Below are 23,344 nucleotides of genomic sequence, written 5' to 3'. Positions count from 1 at the left end.
AGATAGGGGGGGGGGGGGGTTATTATCATCGTTACGTAATTTTCATAGGGGGGTACGTCGAATCGTTACGAATTGTGACATACGGGGGGGAGGGGGTCAAAAAAGTGCATATTCTGCGTTACGTAATTTATGGATGCCGCCTAATTGGGTCAATGATGATTGAGTGGTGATAATTTCCGAATAATTTATGCTAGCTCATGTCAAAAACAGTGCACAAAATTGTATTTTTGCATTTGTTTGCATTTTTTGTATTTACCTTCATCAAACAGGCTGTTTAACAACCGTCCATGTTTAAGGTTCCGAAAATTTTTTTTTGTGATTGTTGAGAAAAATTATATTCAAAAAATATTATCTTATATTCAAATGATTCAATTCTTCTTCATATTGAAATGAAATTTTGATGCTCACGCAAATGTTATCGTATTCGCATTTAGTATTCTGAATTAAATTCAAAAGTTCCAAAAGTTCTATTTAAGATTCTTATGACTCCAAAAAGGTGCCTCTTAACTCAACCTATTTGATTAATTTAAATTCTCTATCTTTTGAAGATTTCTCTCAATAACCGATTGGAATGGTTTGATTACCAAACGCAAATCAATTCCACATTTTCCCGTCAACGACGGAACGGAGTGAGTCTCACCAAAAAAAAAGTTTCCGTTTCAAATTTCCATAACGCCTCTTACCCTTGGCGAAGAGAGTATCATTCATCAAACAAAATTAACGCAAATTCATGAATGCCGACGACTGCTGGCTGTGGCGCTTTGAAGTGAAAATTATAATATTCAACGCTACGGTCTCAGTTTAGCGCTTTAACTCGGTTATAGGCCTCTATGCAAATATCGACCGTCCCGGATGAAAAGTGTGTATTTTATTGACAAATCATTATGGCTGGCATCCAGAGTCCGATTCGACAAAGAAAATTCTCGCTTTGTCGGATTTGCTGCAAAGTTGAAAGAAAAGTTTCATTTCCCCCAGGAAGCGTTTTCATCTGGAGAGGTTGGCCGAACGTGCCGCAATAAAACCATTCCGATAGAAGTTTGCTGACTTGGTTGTTTTTAATTGCTTGTGAAGAAAGATTTTCCCAATTTTGATTGTTGAGAAAACTTTGGAAGAAACTGTTTTATTTTTATATTTACCAGTTTAAAAAATCTATGCTAAGATTTGGAAAATTTGGTATGAAATCTGTTAAAGCTTGGAGAATTTAATTTCAATAAGAGTTAAGATTTCGTTCGTACATCAAGAATATCCCGAAATAAGACTACAAAAAAGTCAATTCAAACGTGTTGTTTTTTCAATACTAGCTGACTCGGTGTTTGAAATTTTCTCAAAAATATTTTTTTTTTGTTTTGTGGGCATTTTTTTTAATCAAACTACTACAAAATTCTATGACAACTGCTATACAATAAGAGCTGAAGGTGGAGTATCGAAGTGCAATACAAAGATGTCTTATACTTATGTTCTAAAAAAAACTTGATCTCTAATTTTTTTTTTCATAATCTGAACTTTTTAGAATTTTTTTTTATAAGCTTCATAAATTCTTTAATGATTTCATTGGTATGATTTCTCTAACCCTCTCCCCTTTCCAATTAGAGAAGGTCTCAAATTATTCGTACGCAAACATCCTATCTTAAGGTACGTTTTGCTTGATATGTTTTAAATTCATGCCAAAAAAAAAAACTGGTAAGGCGGCATCCATAAATTACGTAACGCAAAAAATGCACTTTTTTGACCCCCCCCCCCCCGTATGTCACAAATCGTAACGTTTCGACGAACCCCCCTCTGAAAATTACGTAACGCTGATAATTAACCCCCCCCCCCCCATATCTTCTAATGTTTTTAAATACTGATTTTCGATGGTAAAAAAAGATTTTAACATGCATTTTTTGACCGTCCTTCAAAACGGAATCGATATCTATTCAAATCGCTTCTTAGTACTCATTTATCATAACTCTCTAATAAAATAAATTAATTGCCTTATTACGATTTGATCTGTGCTTGTTAACTGATGATATACCTTGTTTACTTATTTTGTTCAAGGTGCATTATTTGTTATGCAAAATATACTCCATTTAGTAATATTCGTCGGAATAATCAAAATTGCATTCTTAAAATTGTGGTAGAGAACAGTGGGAGTTATCGGAAAATGGTAAATAAATGAAGTATGTTCGTTGAAGTTACTTTTATTTGATTGGCGAAATATTATTAATAGATTGGAAACAAAAGAAATAAAATAAATTAAAAAAAAAAGATATTTTACTGTGTATGTTTTTCGGGTGTCTTTTAACTGATTGTGAAGTGTAGAAAATAAGCGTGTAGGTTGAAAATGTCATTCTGTCAACGATATTCGCGAAGAACGGTCGGTTCCAGTTTTAGTCCTGTGGTGAGCGAAGTGAATATTTAAAAAAATATATTTCCGCGAGTTTGAGGGAGACGGACGGATGGAGTTACCACAATGGCGTCGTCGGTGGGACGGAATGCGTTCCCTACAGGAGTTTCCTGATATGCCATCCGTGTCTACTTTTCTTTTTACGGTTTCCAAATGGCATCCATCCATTTGGTAAGAGGGTTGATATGGGAGCGGCGAACGGACCACAAAAAAAAGGTAAGGTCGAAGATTTGATTAATAATACTAATGGCAGCAAAAAAAGAAAAATATGTCTCGTTTCCCTTCTTGCGGACTTGTTGGATTGATGTCGTGATTGACCGTGAAAGGTTTGGGTTCAGCTGTTGACCAATTGAGATTTTATGTGGATGTTCCTAGGAGGACACAGCAACTGTTTGGTTGATCTTGATATACAAAGAAATCATTGTAATGAGACGCATTTTTTTGTCTTCGTGGATTGGTTTTGGTTGAAGGACGGTATTAGGTACTGGTTACAACGGTTACAACGCGCCGTGTGGAAGGTATGGGTACTGCAAAATAAAACGTCACTAGAGTGCTCTGTACCCAAAAGTCTTGGCTGATAGATAGCAACTTAGGGAAACGACCACCGTTGGCAGGGCAGTGAGATCAGATTGATCTGTTTACTGGAAGATGACAATTCTTAATTTACAAAAAATAATAATAATCTCTTACATTTGTTGATGAACTTCCTCCTTTTTTTTAGGTAATACGTGGTATGAATAGAAAAAAAAGTAATGTTCTTCTGTGATAGTTGTGTGGAAGTGTAAACTGCAGCGCCACCATCAGTTGACATTTCTGAACCATAGCGATAAATATGAAATCTAGATGTCGTTATAATGTGTAAGTGCCAACGGCCTTCACTGTTATTGCACGTTGTGTCATGGCTACGAAACAGAAATCGATTATGCTATCTACAATTTTAACCGAATGTTTGACCATTGAGGACAAGAATGGTAAGTGAATCATACATGGAACGATTCAAGAAATAATCAACAAGAGAATCCATAACACACGTTTCATCATAACGTTCAGAAAAAAAATAAAACCTTTCACTTGAAAAAATTCATGAATTAAGGTTTTTTTCCCGTTTAGTTGGGATGAAAAAAAAATAGAATAAACACGCCTACTAGAGATACATAGTTTATTTTACTTTACAGTACTGCTTATCAATAACAAATTAAATAAAAAAAACTTGTATTCTTCTCGTTACTCTTGATTTCGCCTCAAAATTGACCATTGAAATAGTTTCGGAGCGTTTATCCAAACATATTTGTTTTAATATATTTGGTTTATCCTTATTATCCGGTTGTACACTCATGACATGAATATTAACCAAAGATCTTTCTTTTATTGTTTCTTTATTTTATTTTCCTCATTATTAAATTTTATTACAAAATATAACGGTTTTCAAAACATTTTTCGGAGGTAGATTCTTTGATAGTAATAATTATTAAGTAATACAAATTGGTTAGTACAACTAGCAAAACATATTTTAAAATTATATGTGCATCTATATAAATAAAAAAAAAACAATTTCTTTATGTTGTTTATTGTCCTCTATGGGCTCAGCCGCCTTGAGAGCTAGAGGTCTGAAATTTGGCATGGATGCTCATTGGGACCGGGAATGATGAAAAGTGTTTTCAGATTTTCGGATAACCCCTTTTGAAAGGGGTCGTCCATAGAAGACAAATATTGTTTTTGCGATATTGACTTTACTTTTCGTCGGATTGTGTTGAAAATTTACACATGAGTATTTTGAAAGAAGGGCAACCGATGTCAGGTGTCAAATGTTTTGCCGGGGGTCCACGAAAGAGGTCGTCCATATTAATTAATTTTTCCCTGTTTTCGAAATATTGACGTTATTATGTAAAGGATTGCTTTGAAAATTTGCTCACAGGAGTTTTCAGGGAAGGGTAATCGATTTCAGATATCAAAGATTGTATAAGAGGTCACCGGAAGGAGTTTGACTTTTTGGCAATAATTGCGTTGTTATGCAACGATCGAGTCGAAAATTATACACGGGGGTTTGTTTGGCATGTTCAATTGATCCCTAATTCCAAATTTAGTAGCAGACAAAAAAAAAATGATCGTCCAATATCTTTGCAATTAGAACTTAACAATGAATTTGGAAGTACATCTGGAAAATGCTTGGCAATTGACTTTCTTACAAACTGTTCAAGATATATTCCAAGTTGAAAGTTAAACGGAGTTCGTATTGGATCAGCTAGTATACATCAGCTACGGATACACCAGCTAGATTATTCAATTTCAGTCTGTCAACTCTGTCGTAAATATAAATTTTGAACTATATTAAAATGTTTTTCGGTCCATGGGAACTTCCAAAAAATCTAACTCTTCTGTTATTTAAGATATTCTTAGAACAACCTTTGATCAATCATTTATTATTTATCAGCTGCTAAACCTTCAACGAAATTTGAGCGAATTTATGCGCCTGAACCTGCTAGAATTTGACAGGACAAAACCGAAACCTGATAAAATAGTTGTGTACTGCAAAACGAGTGCTTTTCAGCATTAAGTAAAGTTTTATTGAAAATTGATGAAAGAAATTGACGTTTGAACGTTTTTTTTCTTTTTTTATTCAGTCTTCCTGCCTTAGACCCAAATGATTAATTGGAAAAGAAGACATGAATAAGCATGACCCAAACGACTATTTTCAAAAAAAAGAAGGCATGAAGGAGCATGACCCAATCGTCTGTCTTGAAAAAGAAGGCATGAATATGCATGATATTTTCATTGCACCCATTCAACGGAAATACATGTCCCTTTAGTAAAGAAAGACATAGAAAGGCATGACCCAACAATAACTTTTGTAATAGATGGCATGGAAAGGCATGACCCTATGAACAAATTTTGTAAAAAAATGTATGGTATGGAAAAACAGACCCTATCACAAAAAAGTGATTCATAATAGCAAGGGAATGGCATGGCCCTATAGTGCAATTAAATGAAAAAGACATTGAAAAGGCATGACCTTTGATTTTTGTAAAAGACGGCATGGAAAGGCATGACCCTGTAGTATTTTTTTTTGTAAAAGATGGCATGGAAAGGCATGACCCTGTAGTAATTTTTGTAAAAGACGGCATGGAAAGGCATGACCCTGTAATATTTTTTTTTGTAGAAAACGGAATGGAAAGCTATGACCCTATATAAAAAAGCATGAATACGCATGATCCTGTAGTATTTTTTTGTAAAAGATGGCATGGAAAGGCATGACCCTGTAGTAATTTTTGTAAAAGACAAAAGACGGCATGGAAAGGCATGACCCTGTAGTATTTTTTGTAAAAGATGGCATGGATAGGCATGACCCTGTAATATTTTTTTTGTAGAAGACGGAATGGAAAGGCATGGCCTCATAAAAAAAATTATGAATACGCATGACCCTGTAGTAATCTTCTGTAAAAGATGGCATGAACAGGCATGTCTCTGTAATATTTTTTATTGTAAAAGACGAAATGGAAAGGCATGACCCTATAAAAAAAGCATGAATACAAAAGACCCAAACGACAATCTTAAAAAAGGGTATAAAGAAGCATGACCCAAACGACGATCTTAAAAAAGGGTATAAAGAAGCATGACCAAAACGACTATTTTGAAAGTGAAGGCATGAATAAGTTTGAACAAATTCACATTTAGAAAAGAAGACATGAATAAGCACGGTTAACACGACCAAGCTTGAAAATTTTCATTCATTCATGTGGAAGACGGTCAGACTCGCTTATCTCTATTTTTATGTTTTATACAATTGTTAGTTAGCATTTTCAATAGTAGGTATAGCATTTGAAAATCAGCTAGACAAACAAAGCTGCAAAAAATAGCATTGTTGATCTTTCTCATGACCCATTTTAACTATCACGTCATGACCGATATATTGGAGATCTCAATGATCAATGACAGAATGAAAAAAATCATTCTTTACCGAAATAATCCTTCATAGCATGCTTACATTAAAAAAAAATCTTAAACTAACGACATGTGAGGAAAAGAATGGGTCACTAGAAGCAATTTTTGGCTCGTGACTATGACATTATCCCGTCCCTGAACACGACAGTTTAAAAAAAAAGTCAGGAAAAAGCACCATTTAGCCTATCTAAAAAGTCAAGTCAAGGTTCGAAAATCAAAAATAGAAAGTTAAGAGTGAAGGTTAAAAGTTGAGAGTCATGTGTTATATTCCACGATTTGAAAGAAAGAAGCTGAGGTTGGAAAGTCAAGAGTTGTAAGATTAAGAGTCAAACGTTAAGAATGAAGGTTCGAAAATCAAAAATAGAAAGTTAAGAGTGAAGGTTAAAAGTTGAGAGTCATGTGTTATAGTCCACGATTTGAAAGAAAGAAGCTGAGGTTGGAAAGTCAAGAGTTGTAAGATTAAGAGTCAAACGTTAAGAATGAAGGTTCGAAAATCAAAAAATAGAAAGTTAAGAGTGAAGGTTAAAAGTTGAGAGTCATGTGTTATAGGCCACGATTTGAAAGAAAGAAGCTGAGGTTGGAAAGTCAAGAGTCGTAAGATTAAGAGTCAAACGTTAAGAATGAAGGTTCGAAAATCAAAAAATAGAATGTTAAGAGTGAAGGTTAAAAGTTGAGAGTCATGTGTTATAGGCCACGATTTGAAAGAAAGAAGCTGAGGTTGGAAAGTCGAGAGTCGTAAGATTAAGAGTCAAGCGTCAAGAATGAATGTTAGAGGTTAAAGAATAGGAAGTTAAGCGTAAAGGTTAAAAGTTGAGAGTCATGTGTTATAGTCCACGATTTGAAAGAAAGAAGCTGAGGTTGGAAAGTCAAGAGTTGTAAGATTAAGAGTCAAACGTTAATAGTGAAGGTTCGAAAATCAAAAATAGAAAGTTAAGAGTGAAGGTTGAAAGTTGAGAGTCATGTGTTATAGGCCACGATTTGAAAGAAAGAAGCTGAGGTTGGAAAGTCAAGAGTTGTAAGATTAAGAGTCAAACGTTAATAGTGAAGGTTCGAAAATCAAAAATAGAAAGTTAAGAGTGAAGGTTAAAAGTTGAGAGTCATGTGTTATAGGCCACGATTTGAAAGAAAGAAGCTGAGGTTGGATAGTCAAGAGTCGTAAGATTAAGAGTCAAGCGTTGAGAATGAAGGTTCGAAATTCAAAAATTGAAAGTTAAGAGTGAAGGTTGAAAGTTGAGAGTCATGTGCTATAGGTCACGATTTGAAAGAAAGAAGCTGAGGTTGGATAGTCAAGAGTCGTAAGATTAAGAGTCAAGCGTTGAGAATGAAGGTTCGAAATTCAAAAATAGAAAGTTAAGAGTGAAGGTTGAAAGTTGAGAGTCATGTGTTATAAGCCACGATTTGAAAGAAAGAAGCTGAGGTTGGAAAGTCAAGAGTCGTAAGATTAAGAGTCAAACGTTAAGAATGAAGGTTCGAAAATCAAAAAAATAGAAAGTTAAGAGTGAAGGTTAAAAGTTGAGAGTCATGTGCTATAGGCCACGATTTGAAAGAAAGAAGCTGAGGTTGGAAAGTCAAGAGTTGTAAGATTAAGAGTCAAACGTTAATAGTGAAGGTTCGAAAATCAAAAATAGAAAGTTAAGAGTGAAGGTTAAAAGTTGAGAGTCATGTGTTATAGGCCACGATTTGAAAGAAAGAAGCTGAGGTTGGATAGTCAAGAGTCGTAAGATTAAGAGTCAAGCGTTGAGAATGAAGGTTCGAAATTCAAAAATTGAAAGTTAAGAGTGAAGGTTGAAAGTTGAGAGTCATGTGCTATAGGTCACGATTTGAAAGAAAGAAGCTGAGGTTGGATAGTCAAGAGTCGTAAGATTAAGAGTCAAGCGTTGAGAATGAAGGTTCGAAATTCAAAAATAGAAAGTTAAGAGTGAAGGTTGAAAGTTGAGAGTCATGTGTTATAAGCCACGATTTGAAAGAAAGAAGCTGAGGTTGGAAAGTCAAGAGTCGTAAGATTAAGAGTCAAACGTTAAGAATGAAGGTTCGAAAATCAAAAAAATAGAAAGTTAAGAGTGAAGGTTAAAAGTTGAGAGTCATGTGCTATAGGCCACGATTTGAAAGAAAGAAGCTGAGGTTGGAAAGTCAAGAGTTGTAAGATTAAGAGTCAAACGTTAATAGTGAAGGTTCGAAAATCAAAAATAGAAAGTTTAGAGTGAAGGTTAAAAGTTGAGAGTCATGTGTTATAGGCCACGATTTGAAAGAAAGAAGCTGAGGTTGGATAGTCAAGAGTCGTAAGATTAAGAGTCAAGCGTTGAAAATGAAGGTTCGAAATTCAAAAATTGAAAGTTAAGAGTGAAGGTTAAAAGTTGAGAGTCATGTGCTATAGGCCACGATTTGAAAGAAAGAAGCTGAGGTTGGAAAGTCGAGAGTCGTAAGATTAAGAGTCAAGCGTCAAGACTGAATGTTAGAGGTTAAAGAATAGGAAGTTAAGCGTAAAGGTTAAAAGTTGAGAGTCATGTGTTATAGTCCACGATTTGAAAGAAAGAAGCTGAGGTCGGAAAGTCAAGAGTCGTAAGATTAAGAGTCAAACGTTAAGAATGAAGGTTCGAAAATCAAAAATAGAAAGTTAAGAGTGAAGGTTAAAAGTTGAGAGTCATGTGTTATAGGCCACGATTTGAAAGAAAGAAGCTGAGGTTGGAAAGTCGAGAGTCGTAAGATTAAGAGTCAAGCGTCAAGAATGAATGTTAGAGGTTAAAGAATAGGAAGTTAAGAGCGAAGGTTAAAAGTTGAGAGTCATGTGCTATAGGCTACGATTTGAAAGAAAGAAGCTGAGGTTGGAAAGTCGAGAGTCGTAAGATTAAGAGTCAAGCGTCAAGAATGAATGTTAGAGGTTAAAGAATAGGAAGTTAAGCGTAAAGGTTAAAAGTTGAGAGTCATGTGTTATAGGCCACGATTTGAAAGAAAGAAGCTGAGGTTGGATAGTCAAGAGTCGTAAGATCAAGAGTCAAGCGTCAAGAATGAAGGTTCGAAAATCAAAAATAGAGAGTTAAGAGTGAAGATTAAAAGTTAAGAGTCATGTGTTATAGGCCACGAATTGAAAGAAAGAAGTTGAGGTTGGAAAGTTAAAAGTCGACATCCATAGATTAAAGAGAAGTCAAGAGAACGTTCAAGAGGTATCAGCTTAAAGTCGAACGTTATGAGTCAAGTATTGATGATCAAGAGTCAAAGTGCAATAGCTAGGAATCTAGTGTCAAAGGCCACGATTGAAAAATCAAGAGTTGAGGTTCAAAAGTAAAAAAAGTAAAGATTCAAAGATTAAAAAGGCGAGCGATGAGCGCCAACAATGAGAGTTTTTGAGTCAAGCATTGAAAATCGAGTCGAAAGTATAAGATGTATAAGTTAAAGTCCAAAGCTATGAGTCAAGCATTGGAAATCAAAAGTCAAATATGTTTAAAGTGTAGAGAAGGGGGCGAATGTGGTAGAGAACAGTGGGAGTTATCGGAAAATGGTAAATAAATGAAGTATGTTCGTTGAAGTTACTTTTATTTGATTGGCGAAATATTATTAATAGATTGGAAACAAAAGAAATAAAATAAATTAAAAAAAAAAGATATTTTACTGTGTATGTTTTTCGGGTGTCTTTTAACTGATTGTGAAGTGTAGAAAATAAGCGTGTAGGTTGAAAATGTCATTCTGTCAACGATATTCGCGAAGAACGGTCGGTTCCAGTTTTAGTCCTGTGGTGAGCGAAGTGAATATTTAAAAAAATATATTTCCGCGAGTTTGAGGGAGACGGACGGATGGAGTTACCACAAAAATCAATTGAGAAAGATAATAAAATTTCCGTTTTAAGATTGGATTGAGTTCTTGGGAGTAAATGTACCTATTACTCGGTTTTTCAACGGTTATTTCACGAATATCTAATGCACATTTTATGGAGTCTATCTCAGAATCTTTAAAGAGGAAAGGTTAAAAACCAGTTTCAATCTTGTTGAAGCTTACAAATTTTAAGCTGATATTGGTTTGCTTATTATTCTGCAAAAAATTGCATGAAATTTAGAAAAAGCTGCAATTAAACTGAAACTTTCAAGTAAAAAATCGTTACGTAACGATGAGTATACCTCCCCCCCTCCCCTACGTCACAATTCGTAACGCTCGAGCTTACTCCCTCCCCCCCTAGGAGCGTTACGTAATTTATGGATGCCCCCTAAGTGAGGCCCCTTTCCTTCTCATCCCCCCTGCTGGAAGGAAGTTGGGATCTCTCATAATCATAACAATTTTTTCGTACTCAAAAATCCTCTCATATGAAATTTAGTTCCATTGGTTGATAAGTTTAAAACCTTTACAATAACCCCCTCCTTTCATCCCCTTTTCACACTGCAATGTGTAAGGGTCTATAACAATCAAACGTAGAAACATATGGGCCATCCTTCAACTTTCCTATGTATCTACTCACTGGAAGGAGAGAGGTTTCTCAAATTATCATAGAACTATACCAAAATAATTTCCCATGTAAAATTTTGTCCATTTGTTAAATAAATTCTCAAGTTATGCTATTTAATTGTATAGAAGCCCTCCTCCTCTCTTCCTATATTTTAAATCCTATCTTCTAACTCCAAAAATAGAACGGTTTCAAATACTCAAAAGAATATTCCTCGTGTTGAAATTTCATCCCATGAAATATTTTGTTCCATTTGATTGATTAGTTCTCGAGTTATGCAAAAATTTGTAAGAGAGTCCCATCTAACCTTCGTATCACCCTATAGGATCGAGCGGTGAGTGCCTAACATTTGCTCGATTGGTTTTTGAATTATGCAAAAAATTGTATGGAAGAACCCTTCCACCTGAATATATTTCCCCGCTAACAGAGAGGAGATGTCTGAATTTATCAATACATATTTCTCGTATTCAAATACCCTCAAATATCAAATTTTATTCCAGATCTCCAAGTATGACTGAAGTTATAAGGTAGACACCCCCCTTCTGGCCCTCCACACAATTTAAAGAGTTAGGATTACCAAATATTCATAGGAGTATTTTCGTACTCAAATACCTTCTAATGGTTCAATTTGTTGGAATAGTTTTCGAATTGTTTATTAAAATTTGTGTTGAAGCTCTCTTCTCTTTTTTTTCTCCCCGCTGGAAAAAGAGAGGTGTCTCAAACAAGTTATATGAAACAACCATTAAACATTTCTTCTATTATAATACCCTTACATAACATGTTTTATTTCATTTGTTCGAGAGACAACTCCTTCCCCCACCCATTTACTATCTCTCCACTGGAAAAATTTAGGATTACTAAACCATCAAAGAAATCATTCCTCTTACCGAAATTCAATACCATGCCAAATTTGGTTTCATTTGCTTGATCAGATCTTAAGTTATGAAGCATTAAAATCAGTGGTTTTCCGAGCTCAATTTTGGAATTTAGGGCTCGTTAAAAGGGCTCAGGGAGCGGTGAGGAAGTGAAATTACATTGCAAAAATCAAAAACAGGTTCAAGACTAAAATTTCTATAATTTCACAAAGCTGCAAGCCAATTTTTGATTAAGTATCTGAATATTTATTTCTTTTCTAAAAATGTATCTGAAAGACTCTTTTTAAATTATCACAGATTGTGTATATACTCTACATGTTGATCTTATTTTGTAAGATGATTTTGGGTTTAAAATGTATTGTCTCAAACAATCTGCTACACAGAAAAAACCTTCGAAAAAATCTACGCGTCATTTGTGATTAAGTGGTTAGTTAGTTAAGTTAAAATAACCGTTTCGAAAACACAGAGCTTAAAAGTAATCTGGATATTTAAATAAATATCCAATCAGGTAAAAAACTAACTATGATTAGTTTTTAGGAAAATGATAATAATTGTTAATTTTTTTTTCATCTTAATTAAAATTCTGTTCTTTATTTTAAACAAAAAGGTGATTGGAAAGTTCCGCTGTAGTATATTTTCAATTCTAACCAAAAATATTCAATCGCGATTAAAAATTTGAATTTTTGATAACTGCAAAATCCAATTTTAACTTTAAAGAATTTTTTCAATGATTAATGGTTCAATTTAATTTGATAAAAAGTAGAATAGATATATTTATTATTATTTGAAAAGTGCCAGTGAAAAAAGTCAGAGAAAAAAAGTAAAGATCAAAATTATAACTTCATGTTCAATTATACTTACAAGAAAATGTTAGGAAATGCGTATTTTCATGAATGATCAATTAAAACAGATAAAAATTGAAAGATAAGGAGTTCCAAGTTACAACGAATATTGTAAGAACAAAGCAAACACAAAGTTAGTTAACATTTCGCATTAAAATTAAGTTTAAAGTTGCTACCTACTTCAAATCATGTTTCAAACTTTTAAAGATTATTTTAAAAATCATGATTGATTCAAAAAAGTCGATTTTATCTTTTAAAAATTGATGAACAGTTTTTAAATTTCCAATCACAAGTTTTTAAGTTTAATATTACAAGCTTTCAGTATTTCGTCACTTTCGATTGAAATATTGGGCCCTAGAAAGAACAGAAGGTTGAAACTTTGTTTTCTTATTAAATTGAATTAAAACATAAGGGATTATGTGTCAAGAACACAAAAAATCAGAATTAAAAAACATATTTGTTAAAATTATTTTTAAAATTTCGACTAAAAAATTCAGCAAGTTAATAAAATAATTGAAAAAATCTGTACCTTGGAATTCCGTTAATTTATATGAAAATTTAAACAAAATATGAAAATAAAAAAAAATTATCTATTTAAACATTTCAGGAGATTTTTTTAATAAACACGTTTCACCAAAAGAATTTACATAATTTAATTGATGTCTCAAGGCAACAGCATTTTAGTGTTTTTAAATGAATGATTAAGTAAATTTTAGCGTTTTGAAATTGAATCTTTTATCAAATTTGGTCGAACCATTTGGGTTTGGTGATAAGGAGATTCGAAATGTATCAGTTTAAAGTAAAATCAAATATTGATAACTGATTAACTAACAAACCTATACATACAAAAAAAATCTGATTCTTATACAATGAAAATAATGCGTGATCTAAAAAAATGTAAAATTTAACAATAAAAAAATTGGAAAGATATCATTACAAGTACTTTTGACATAACTGTAGAAAGTGTAAAAAAACTTGATTTCATTCAACACATTTTTTGAAACCTGCAAAAAGGTTACATGTTGTCGTAAAAATATCTAAAATTCAGTTTAGTTTAAAACTTTTTAAAAATTTGATAAATGAAAAAAAGTAAAAAAAAACATTAAACTTCTAACACTTTTTTCGCAGAACTCAAAAATACTTGAATTCTTGAGGAAAGTTGATAATTCATCAAACACTTTTTTTTTTAATGATATGTTTTTGATTTGATTTTTTGTATAAACAATGAAGAAATTTCTCAGATGCTTTTTAATTATTCTCAAAAGTCATTTTAATAACAAAAGCTGATAGAAATATTGCATATTATGATTCAAGGTACCCAAATTAGTCAAAATTACCTTTTTAATTCATTGCACCTCCGAAAAATGTAGATTTTGTGGCCTTGTGTAAATTATATGTTGTGATGAGCATTTGAAAAAAAAAACAAAAACAGCTAATAAAATTTAGTCGAAGTTGATTTTTTGAAGAATATTTCATATCAGTATAACATTTGTAACTAAAATAACGATTTTTTTTAATAAAAATTGTTCGTTTCAAAATCTGTTCTTATTTAGTTACACTTCTTAATAAAAACCAATTCTTAAGACGAGGTAGGCTTTTTGTATGTCAAGTTTTGAGTTCCTATACAAAAGAATAAATGAATTGCAATTTAAAACCAAAGTTCAATTCGTAAACGTCGAATAGTATCGTAGATCGAAATGTCTCAAGCCAAGGGTGATTTAAGACTAAATTCCGCCCGAGGCGAGAAAAATTTCTGCCTTGCTTGTTAACACTTATTTTCAAATACATTTTAACATCAAGTAATTTTTGTTACTTTGGTGAAAATTTTACTTGGAAAAAATCTTCATGGTGGGAGGGGGGTTTAAACTCCTAACGACCCCACCCCGTTCGCACGGACTTGCCCCTGTTAAACAGCTGATAACTTTTTTGTCTAATAAGATACAAAGTTACGATCTTCAACAAAGTTATTCAGCAGAAAATTTCCTTTAAAGAATTTATAAATTGGTACAAAAACCATCAGTTGGGTCGGTTCCACAGAAGAAACAAAATAATGTTGACTTTTCAATAAAAAATATTCAATTTTCCCATACAAACCTAAAAGTTCAAATTTACTTATGTAAACGTTACTTAAAAATTCTGCAAAAAATCATGGATGAGTTTTGGATCAAAACGAAGCATTTAAGACCCCAGGGTTTGAGAAATTAAAAAATGACCCCAAATTGACTCAATCACTGAAGAAGACAGTTGCTATTGAAATACCAGTACCTGAACTTTTCTTATATCGTGGTTGAATGAAAAAAATCTTCCGATTGCTTTGATTCAGCGAAAATTTTTTCAAAGACTGTCGTTTTTGGTTTTTATAAAATATGTTGTTCTCACGCAATGTAAATGATATTTTAATATATAAAGCAGGATATACTGAAAAAAATTGTGGCTACAGCTTTGCTGAAGATGGAAAAACGTCAAAAGTAGGAGGAAAATAGTTATAACGTCCCAAACAGCTAGTTTTATTTTTTCTTAGAAAAATATGCCAGGTTTTCCGTCGAATTTTTAGGAATATAATTTTAACAGGAAAGTTAATAATTCTAGACCTCTAGGATCATGAGTTTATATTGCTACATTTGGACCGTTTGAGTGCATATGATGATTATTTTACCTTTCATGGCGACCGTGATAAATTGAATTAAAACAAGAAGCTAAAATGTTATTAATTAGCAGAATCATTGGTTAAATAATTCAAACCCTACCATGCTGCTTAAAATTTATTGTTGTATCAAGATTTCATTTCGAAACGAAATTAAACAACACGCTTCGCAAATAAATTGTCCCCCCCCAGCAGAGCGGCAAGATGCAATAAATTAAAAGAAAATAAATTCAGCAGCTCATAATTTCCGACCGATGGCTACGATACTCACCGAGAAAGCCGGGGATGGCCCCCAGTGGCATCACGAACAGGCTCACCAGCAGATCGGCGATGGCCAGCGACAGCAGAAAATAATTGGTAACATTTTGCAGCTTTCGATCCAGGGCAACTGCGAGACACACCAGAATATTTCCCAGTCCCCCGGCAAAGATGAACAGAATCACAAACAGGAAGCTCCACTCGTATCGGTCCGCGAGGAGCAGGGCTTCATCGGAGGCGAAAGGATCGGTGGGGAATGTGCCGTTGACTCCCCCGAGGACCATCAGAGAGCTGGAAAATGAGGAAGTCGTCGTGGTACTGCCGATGATGGTATCAGCAACAACAACACCGGCGTTTGGCGCGCTCCAATTGGCCGTAACAACGTTCGAAAGTTGGTTAATCACATCTCGATACTCGAGGCTGAGCAAGCATTGAACCGGTTCCAGGATTGGGACCTCCGGGAGCCCAGCGGTTCCGGAAGTGACAGTTGTTGTTGATGTGTTCGATGATGATGAGCTCGAGTTGACTCCATAACCGGCAGACGATGCAAGGACATCAAACGAATCGTTCTCGTAGAACGTCAAGCGGCCTGCACTATTGTTGCAAATTAGCTGATAACGGTGAAAGCGATCCAAAATGAACGCCGCCGAATGATCCCGGTTATTCTCACCGGAAGTGGTCTCGCTGCTGCCGCATGGAACACGTGAATCCGTGCTGCCCCGGGTTGTGTGGGTGGAATTTCCTGTTCTGGTGCCGGCAGCCAGCGATTGAATCATCGATTCCAACCCGGACAGCTGAGGCAGTTTGAGCAGCAGTTCCGAAACTGGCCTAACGATGTTACGAGCTATCACGGTTGTGCTGTTGGTGTAGCTGGTGATGCAATCTTTCAGCAACTTGCCCGTCGTCGTTGAGGCGGTGTCGTCGATTAATGAGCTTAGCGGACTGCACTCGTACACCGCATCGGTCCATCGGATTCGAGGAACGCTGTTGCTGCTGGTTTCGGCTGTGGGGGTGGTGGACCTGTGAATGGAAAAACAGACGAATGCGTGAAAACGTTTATCGATAATAGTTCGAATTGGATTTGTGTTTGCGTTTGCAAACCGACCACACTCAATCAAATAAAATGTTCGATTCCACAAGAGAAATTTGCTTCGAGATAATCGCATTGAGCATTGGTTTCGATGACGTAGGATTAGAGGTTTTGTGCATTGGTTTGTCATAGATTGGGAAGAATTTGTTCTGATATCAATTTGTCAGAAGCTGTTACCGGATGGATTTCAATCATTTTTAAAATAATCATCATATCACTCTTACTTGTTGTAAAAGTTGACAATCCGGATTTCGAAGCTCCATAAACAAGCAATGCTCCTGATTAACGTGTGTTGACACTAAGGCTCAACACGAGAAAAAATGGAAACGCCAGATCTTGCACCTTAATATTTTGGGAACTACTGAACCGATTCCTACAAAACTGCCACCATTGAATTACTTGAAGTCTCAAGATTATTTTTGTCATTTTTCATTAGGATACAGTATTTTTGTTTTTTACTGGCTGACCCGGTGTGCTTTACTACATCTTTCAAAAATTAATTAAATTATCCAAAATCATTCAAATTTTTATTGTTTTGTTGACACTATTTTAAATGAAACTACATCATAATTCAAATGCAACTGCTCTAAAATTAGAGCTGTAGCTGGAGTTTCGAATTGCAATACAAAGATGACTTTAACTAATGTTCTGAATCTTAATCCATACATTTGTGTTCAAGATCTGTAATTTTAATCTGTTAATAGATCCCTATTCATTGATTATAGAATTGATACAAATTACCTACCATTTCCCCCTTCCTTTGCGAGAGCGGTTCACGAATTATATGTACCATAGAAACATTTTAAGTATCTAAAAAAAACGTCACATGTCACATTTGGCTGCATTTGTTTGATAAGATTTTTCGAGTTATGCATGTCTAATGAAATTTAGAAGAAACATGCCTCTTTCTTACCGATTTCACCCTGAAATGGAGATTCTCAAATTATTCGTACGCAAAAAAACCTAACTTTTAAAAGCGGAAATTGCGGGTTCAAGTCCTGTCGGTGAGCCGTAAAACCATTTTCGAAAAATTCAAGATACTTACGGCTTACGTTCTTTCTTTCTTTGATATCTTATGTTTCTCTTATACTTTTCATCGCCTTTGAAAATGTCATAGAACCATACCTAAATTTTCCGTGTCAAATTTCTTGGATAAATTTCTCGGATTATGTAAAAAAAATGTTTGTCAGCCACCTCTTTCCTTCCTATATTGATAATCCTACCCACCTACTGCAAGAAAGGAATTGTTTCACATTAAAATATTTATCGTGTTGAAATACCATCCCACACAAAATTTTAAGTTAACTTAAAAGGCAGTCCCATCCCAACTCCCTATCTCACCATTGCATGAAGAAGAAGTAAGAAGTTAATATTCATAGAAATATTTTTCGTACTCAAATACTCTTATGATACCAAATTTGGTTTCATTTGCTCGATTAGTTCTCGAGTTATGAAAAAGTTTGTTTGGTAGCCTTCTTCCCCCTTTATATTTTCTCGCTGAAAAAAGGAGAGGCCTCAATTTATCATAGACAAGTTTCTCGTATTCAAATACCATCACATGCCAAATTTGGTTCAATTTTCTCGATCAGCACCCCAGTTATGCTGAAAATTGTAAGGGAGCACCCTCATCTCTTCTTCTCCATTTCATCCACCTTAGAAGGAGTAAGAAATACCAAACATTCATAGAAGCATACCCTTCCATGCCAAATTTGCTTCTATTTGTTGTTATAGTTCTCGAGTTATGCAGTAAAAATTGTATGAATCTCCCCTTTAACGCTCCTTCCTCCACACGGGAAGAAGGGAGGTGTCTCAAATAACCATAAACACTTTCTTGTATTCAAATACCCTTACATGTCAAATTTGGTTCCATTGATTTGATTAGTTCTCGAGTTATGTCATAAATTGTAAGAGAGCTCCCCTCTCCGCTTTTCATTTCCCCAGTGGAATAAAGGAGGGGTAACAAACCATCCTACAAACATTTCTCGTAACGAAATGCACTCCTATGCAAAGTAAGGTTCGATTTGCATGATCGATCCTTCAGTTATGAAAACTTGTTACTTTTATTTGAGAGACCCCTCCCTCCTTCCAGTGAGAGAGAGAGTTTCCTGTGAATCGGTTCAGTAGTTTTCGAGTCTATAGGGAACAATTCACGGTTTCGCCAAATTCACGGTGAATTTTTTTTACCATGATAAAATCGAAAAGCTACTGTATATAGATTCAGGAATTCAGTATTTTTAGCTAGATATCGAAATGTAATTGTATTGTTTTTGTTGAATGTTTTTTTTTCATTTCAATTTTATTTTCTATCCAACTACATGCAAGGTTGCCGAAATCACAGAAAATTCTGAAATTTCAAATAATTTTGAACAAATTTTCATAACAGAATCTGTATTACAGAACACAGAAATTTGGAAATATTCACAGATTTCCCATATTTCCCAGATTTTATTCAAATTGTAGGGGAGAGTAGGGTATCATGGGGTATCATTCTTTGCTTCATAACTTCGTTACCATAAAAGATAAAAAGAAAAAAAAAATAAATGGAAAGGTTTTTTACATTTTTGAGGTAACCTAAGGGATTTTTGTTTATTTTTGAAATATATGAATTTTTCATGTTCTGACTGGTTGAAAAAAAGGATTTTTTTTTGGATTTTGAAAAACTGTGGGGAAACGAGTGCCACCAAATCCAAATTGACAAGAAAACGTGAAAAATTTATGAGTTGACAAAAAAACTGAAATTTCATAATTCCTTTAGTTATTTTAAAACAATTTTAGATGAGGAAATAAAAAAGAGAGTTTTGTATGATCGAGTAGTTCCTTATTCCTGGCTCGCGAACATTTCGGAAAAATTCCTTTTATAGGATTTTTGTTCGTCACTATCGCATTGGAAAAAATTGACAAAATATTTTTCACAACTCTTTATTTGGTATAAGAAAACTTTGCAGATAGGAAAAACGATTTTTAAGTTTTGAATGTGTATAAAAACACCAAAATATAGGTGGTCCACGATTCCCCACAAGCTATGATTTGCAAATTGATTGCGTGTGTGTGACTTACTGATGTTTCATCAAAAATTCCTTTTTCACGTCAAAAAACATGACCAAAATAAGACCATAAGCATATAAGCATATGTTTGTTATGTACTAGAGGTGTGGATGTGGATGGATGTGATTTTACGGGTGCTTATTTAATTTTGAAAGTACATTTTTCTAAGCTAGTTAAATAATTGAAGTATATGATACGTACATAAGTCAACAACATATAGGAAAACATGCTTACGCAAAGCGACGACGATGAAAGTTGGATTGAGATTTTTATCTCAACACACAGCTGAGATATTTAGAGTGGCCCACGTTACCCCACTCTCCCCTACGTATTTCCACAATTATAATTTTCCATGTCAATATAAATTTTGGATTTCTAGGTTGAGATTGATAAATTATGATAAAATAAGTAGGGTTAATTGATTTTTAAAATGTCTAAAAGACCTCATTTTTCATGAATTTTCATTAAACATAAAGAAATATCGTCAAAGAAAACCATAACAAAATTTTTGGGTGAAATCCCAGAGAGTCACAATTTTTGTTCGCCAAACACGGAGGCGAACATCTACATCTACATGGCGTAGAAAAACGATTAAAAATGCATTGCAATTGTTAATTTAATAAATTTGGACAAACACTAGCTGACCCGCTACACTTCGTTTTACCCCGAATTCAATGAATTGTTTTAAATGTTTAACTCTATCTTCACGTTCCTAACTTCTTTAGGAAGCAAATTAGAGGTAGCATTCTATGTTAATTACAGTTGGAAAACGAAATCGTTTTTGAAAACGGATAGATTTGTGCAAAATTTTGAATGATTGTGAATTTCGTCTTTCAGATCATAAAAAAAATCAACAAAAAACATTTAATCTTTGTCTTTAAGTTGTTTAATAAAAAAAAGCGAGATGATAAATCACGACTTGCTTGTGTAACCAAATTCAATGAAAATAAATTGAACAATTTTATAAAGTAAGAGAATTCTTCAGTACAATGAATAATGTCTTAATATGGAAACTTGTCAGTGTTACAAATATGAAGAAAATGGAACCTACCATATATGTATGTACATAAGTGTGTGTTCACGAAGTAGACACCTGTTTTTATGGTAGAATTTAAGTTTTTGAAAAAATTGAAAACTTAAACTTAAATTCCGACAAATTTATGAGAATTCAAAACTTAACGACATGTTTCAACAGAATACGTGATTTTTTTTATGAAATAGTTTTGTAAAATATTGTACAATTTTGATTGTGATCTTAAGAGCCAGTTTTAGCTATTTTTCATGGTGTTGGCTTCTGGACCATGTTTCTCAAGGTGTATAACTATCGATTACATACCAGTTTCTTTCAACAGGCTCGTGCGAAGCCAGAGATCGAAAACAGAAAAAAAATAAAGCCCCCAAATGTCAAATTGATTCAATTAAATCACCGACCAGTGAGCAGATATCAAATTTTGCTTCATTAGAATGATCATATTAAAACTTGTTTTAATCTTTGAGAGAGTTTTGCATTGGACAGGTTCTCAAGTTTCACTTAACTAAGCATGCTTCATCTATGAAACAACAGTTTTGTCGATTTTGTTTGGTTCCGACACGGGTTTTTTTTCCATAAACGATTACAACTCTTTTCAAACAGTTCTCAGTATTCTGTCAGTTTTCTAGCAATCTGGTTTAAAAAAAAAATGAAATCAATATTTCTGAAACATCAAAAAATAAATGTGAATTCAATTTTCGTTTAAAACCATAATTTTCAACTTAAGAGTAAGAATCATTGCAAAGAAATAGAATACATCAAATACAAACACTAGATCCAAAAATGAAAAAACAATCCAAATCTATACATACATATTGGGTTAGTTGCCCTACTTTGGACCTAAAAAGAAGGATTTTTCGAAAATAAATAAACAAATTCATAAAAAATGTGATCTTTAATCAAATATTATCATAAAAAAAGTATTGCAGATTTTTAACGATTATACGCTTAAATTTCTATAATGATTTTATCTAACACTTTTACTCCTTGTCGGCTCAATCAGCTGAAGAATAGCTGAAACTTTATTTGTTTACTAACTTAAAGGTTATTTGTGTAAAGCTGACGAAAAATATTAGAAATGTTCAATAAATATTGGTTCTGAATTATGCACCAACTTAAGATTCGCACATTTGTTTTATTGTTGGTATTGAAACAAAGTTTTGGTGATGTTAGGTCAAAAAATGGAACATCAAAGTCAAAAGTCTTCTAAATTTGGACCCATTAGAAATTTTCCGGGTTTTTCAATTGATTTTCATTTATTTTAGGAAAAATAGGTAGTATGGTTCAGATTCTGCACAGTGAGAGTAATTTCCCTTTAAAATTTGGCTTGGACATTAAAAAAACGTGACTTTTCCTTATTCACTCTAGTTTCTCAAAACGCGCCCTACTAATTGAGCTGTCTGATTTACCACTGATGAGGAGGTACATTTTAAAAAACGTTGAAAATTTTATTAGAAAGACTTTTTATGGCAAAAAGTGGTACGGTAGGATTCAGGAAGAATAAGAGTTCATTGTATTGCAGTATCTTTATACTATTGTAGCAAAATGAGTTATTAATAACTTTCGGCATTTTAGGACTAAAGTAGGCTCTAGGTCCAAAGTAGGAGCACTCACCTTATATAAAAATGAATTTCTGTCTGTCTGTCTGTTCACTATAGACTCAAGAACTACTGAAGCGATTTGCGTGAAACTTAGTATTTGAGGATATTGGAGGCCGGGAAACATTCCTATTTTAATTTTTCGACCCCTCCTTCTTTCAGGAAAGGGGAGAGGGGTCTCTCCTATAAAAGAAATAAGTCTTCATAACTTGGGAACTGATCAAGAAAATCATTCCATGGGTGGCATGGGTGGGTACTTGGGTACGAGAAATGTTTCTAAAAATATTTGGTACCTCTCTCTCCTTCCATTGGGGAGATTGGAAGGGGGAGGGGGGCAACCTTTGCAATTTTTTAAGTAACTGGATAACCACTCAAGCTAATGGAACCGAATATGGCATGGGAGGGTAGTGGAATACGAAAAATGGTTCTATGTTTATTTCAGACCCCTCTCTCCTTCCAGTGGAGATACAGGAAGGAAAGAGGGGGTTTTCAATCCTTTTTTAAAGCACAACTTGAAAACTATTCGATCAAATTAAATCAAATTTCGCTTGGAAAGGTATTTGGGTACGATAAATAGTTCTATGAATATTTGGTACCCCTCTCTCCTTCCAGTGAGAAGATAGAAAGAAGAGAGGGGGCTTCTTTACAATTTTCAGCGTGAATGGCAAACTTTTCAAGCAAGTGGAACCAAATTTGACTTGGTACTTGATTACAAGAAATGTTTTTATGGTATTTTGAGAACCCACCATTATTCCAGTCGAAAAATCTTAAGGGAGGAGGATGCCCCATACATTATTTTACATCACTCGGGAACTTACTCACTTCGGAACGAAATTCGGTTTGGGAGGGTATTTCAGCACAAGGAATGTTTCTGTGAATATTTGGTACTATTTACTGCCTTTTCCAGTAGGGTGAAAGGAAGGAGAAAGGGGGATTCTTTTACAATTTTTCGCATAAGTCGAGAACTAATAGAGAAAATGGAATCAATTTTGGCATGGGAAAGTATTTGAATACTTAAAATGGTTATTTACTTAATTGACACTTCTTTCTTCTTCGATTGGGGATACAGTTATGGAATGCGGGAGCTATCATATGATTGTTTTTCATAAACCAAAAACCTATCTAACAAATGGAACCAAGTATGACATGGGAACAATCATACAATTGAGCAAGTGAGACAGCATTATGCATGGGAGTGTGTTTTAATA

At 34.0% G+C, this 23,344-nt stretch overlaps 1 protein-coding gene across 4 annotated transcripts in view; it reads right to left on the bottom strand.

The window, feature by feature from the left end:
• LOC129754293 (uncharacterized) overlaps positions 1-23,344 on the bottom strand; it is a 107,290-nt gene that overhangs the window by 50,060 nt on the left and 33,886 nt on the right. For all 4 annotated transcript variants that reach the window (XM_055750260.1, XM_055750261.1, XM_055750259.1 and 1 more), the window contains one exon: positions 15,387-16,393. In XM_055750260.1, coding sequence (XP_055606235.1) covers positions 15,387-16,393 — 1,007 coding nt within the window. The remainder of the gene's footprint in view (positions 1-15,386; positions 16,394-23,344) is intronic.

This window comes from Uranotaenia lowii, chromosome 3 (assembly GCF_029784155.1).
Source record: "Uranotaenia lowii strain MFRU-FL chromosome 3, ASM2978415v1, whole genome shotgun sequence".
Lineage (NCBI taxonomy): Eukaryota > Metazoa > Arthropoda > Insecta > Diptera > Culicidae > Uranotaenia > Uranotaenia lowii.
Note: the sequence above shows the minus strand (reverse complement) of the source record. Positions and strands in the feature narration are given on the sequence as shown.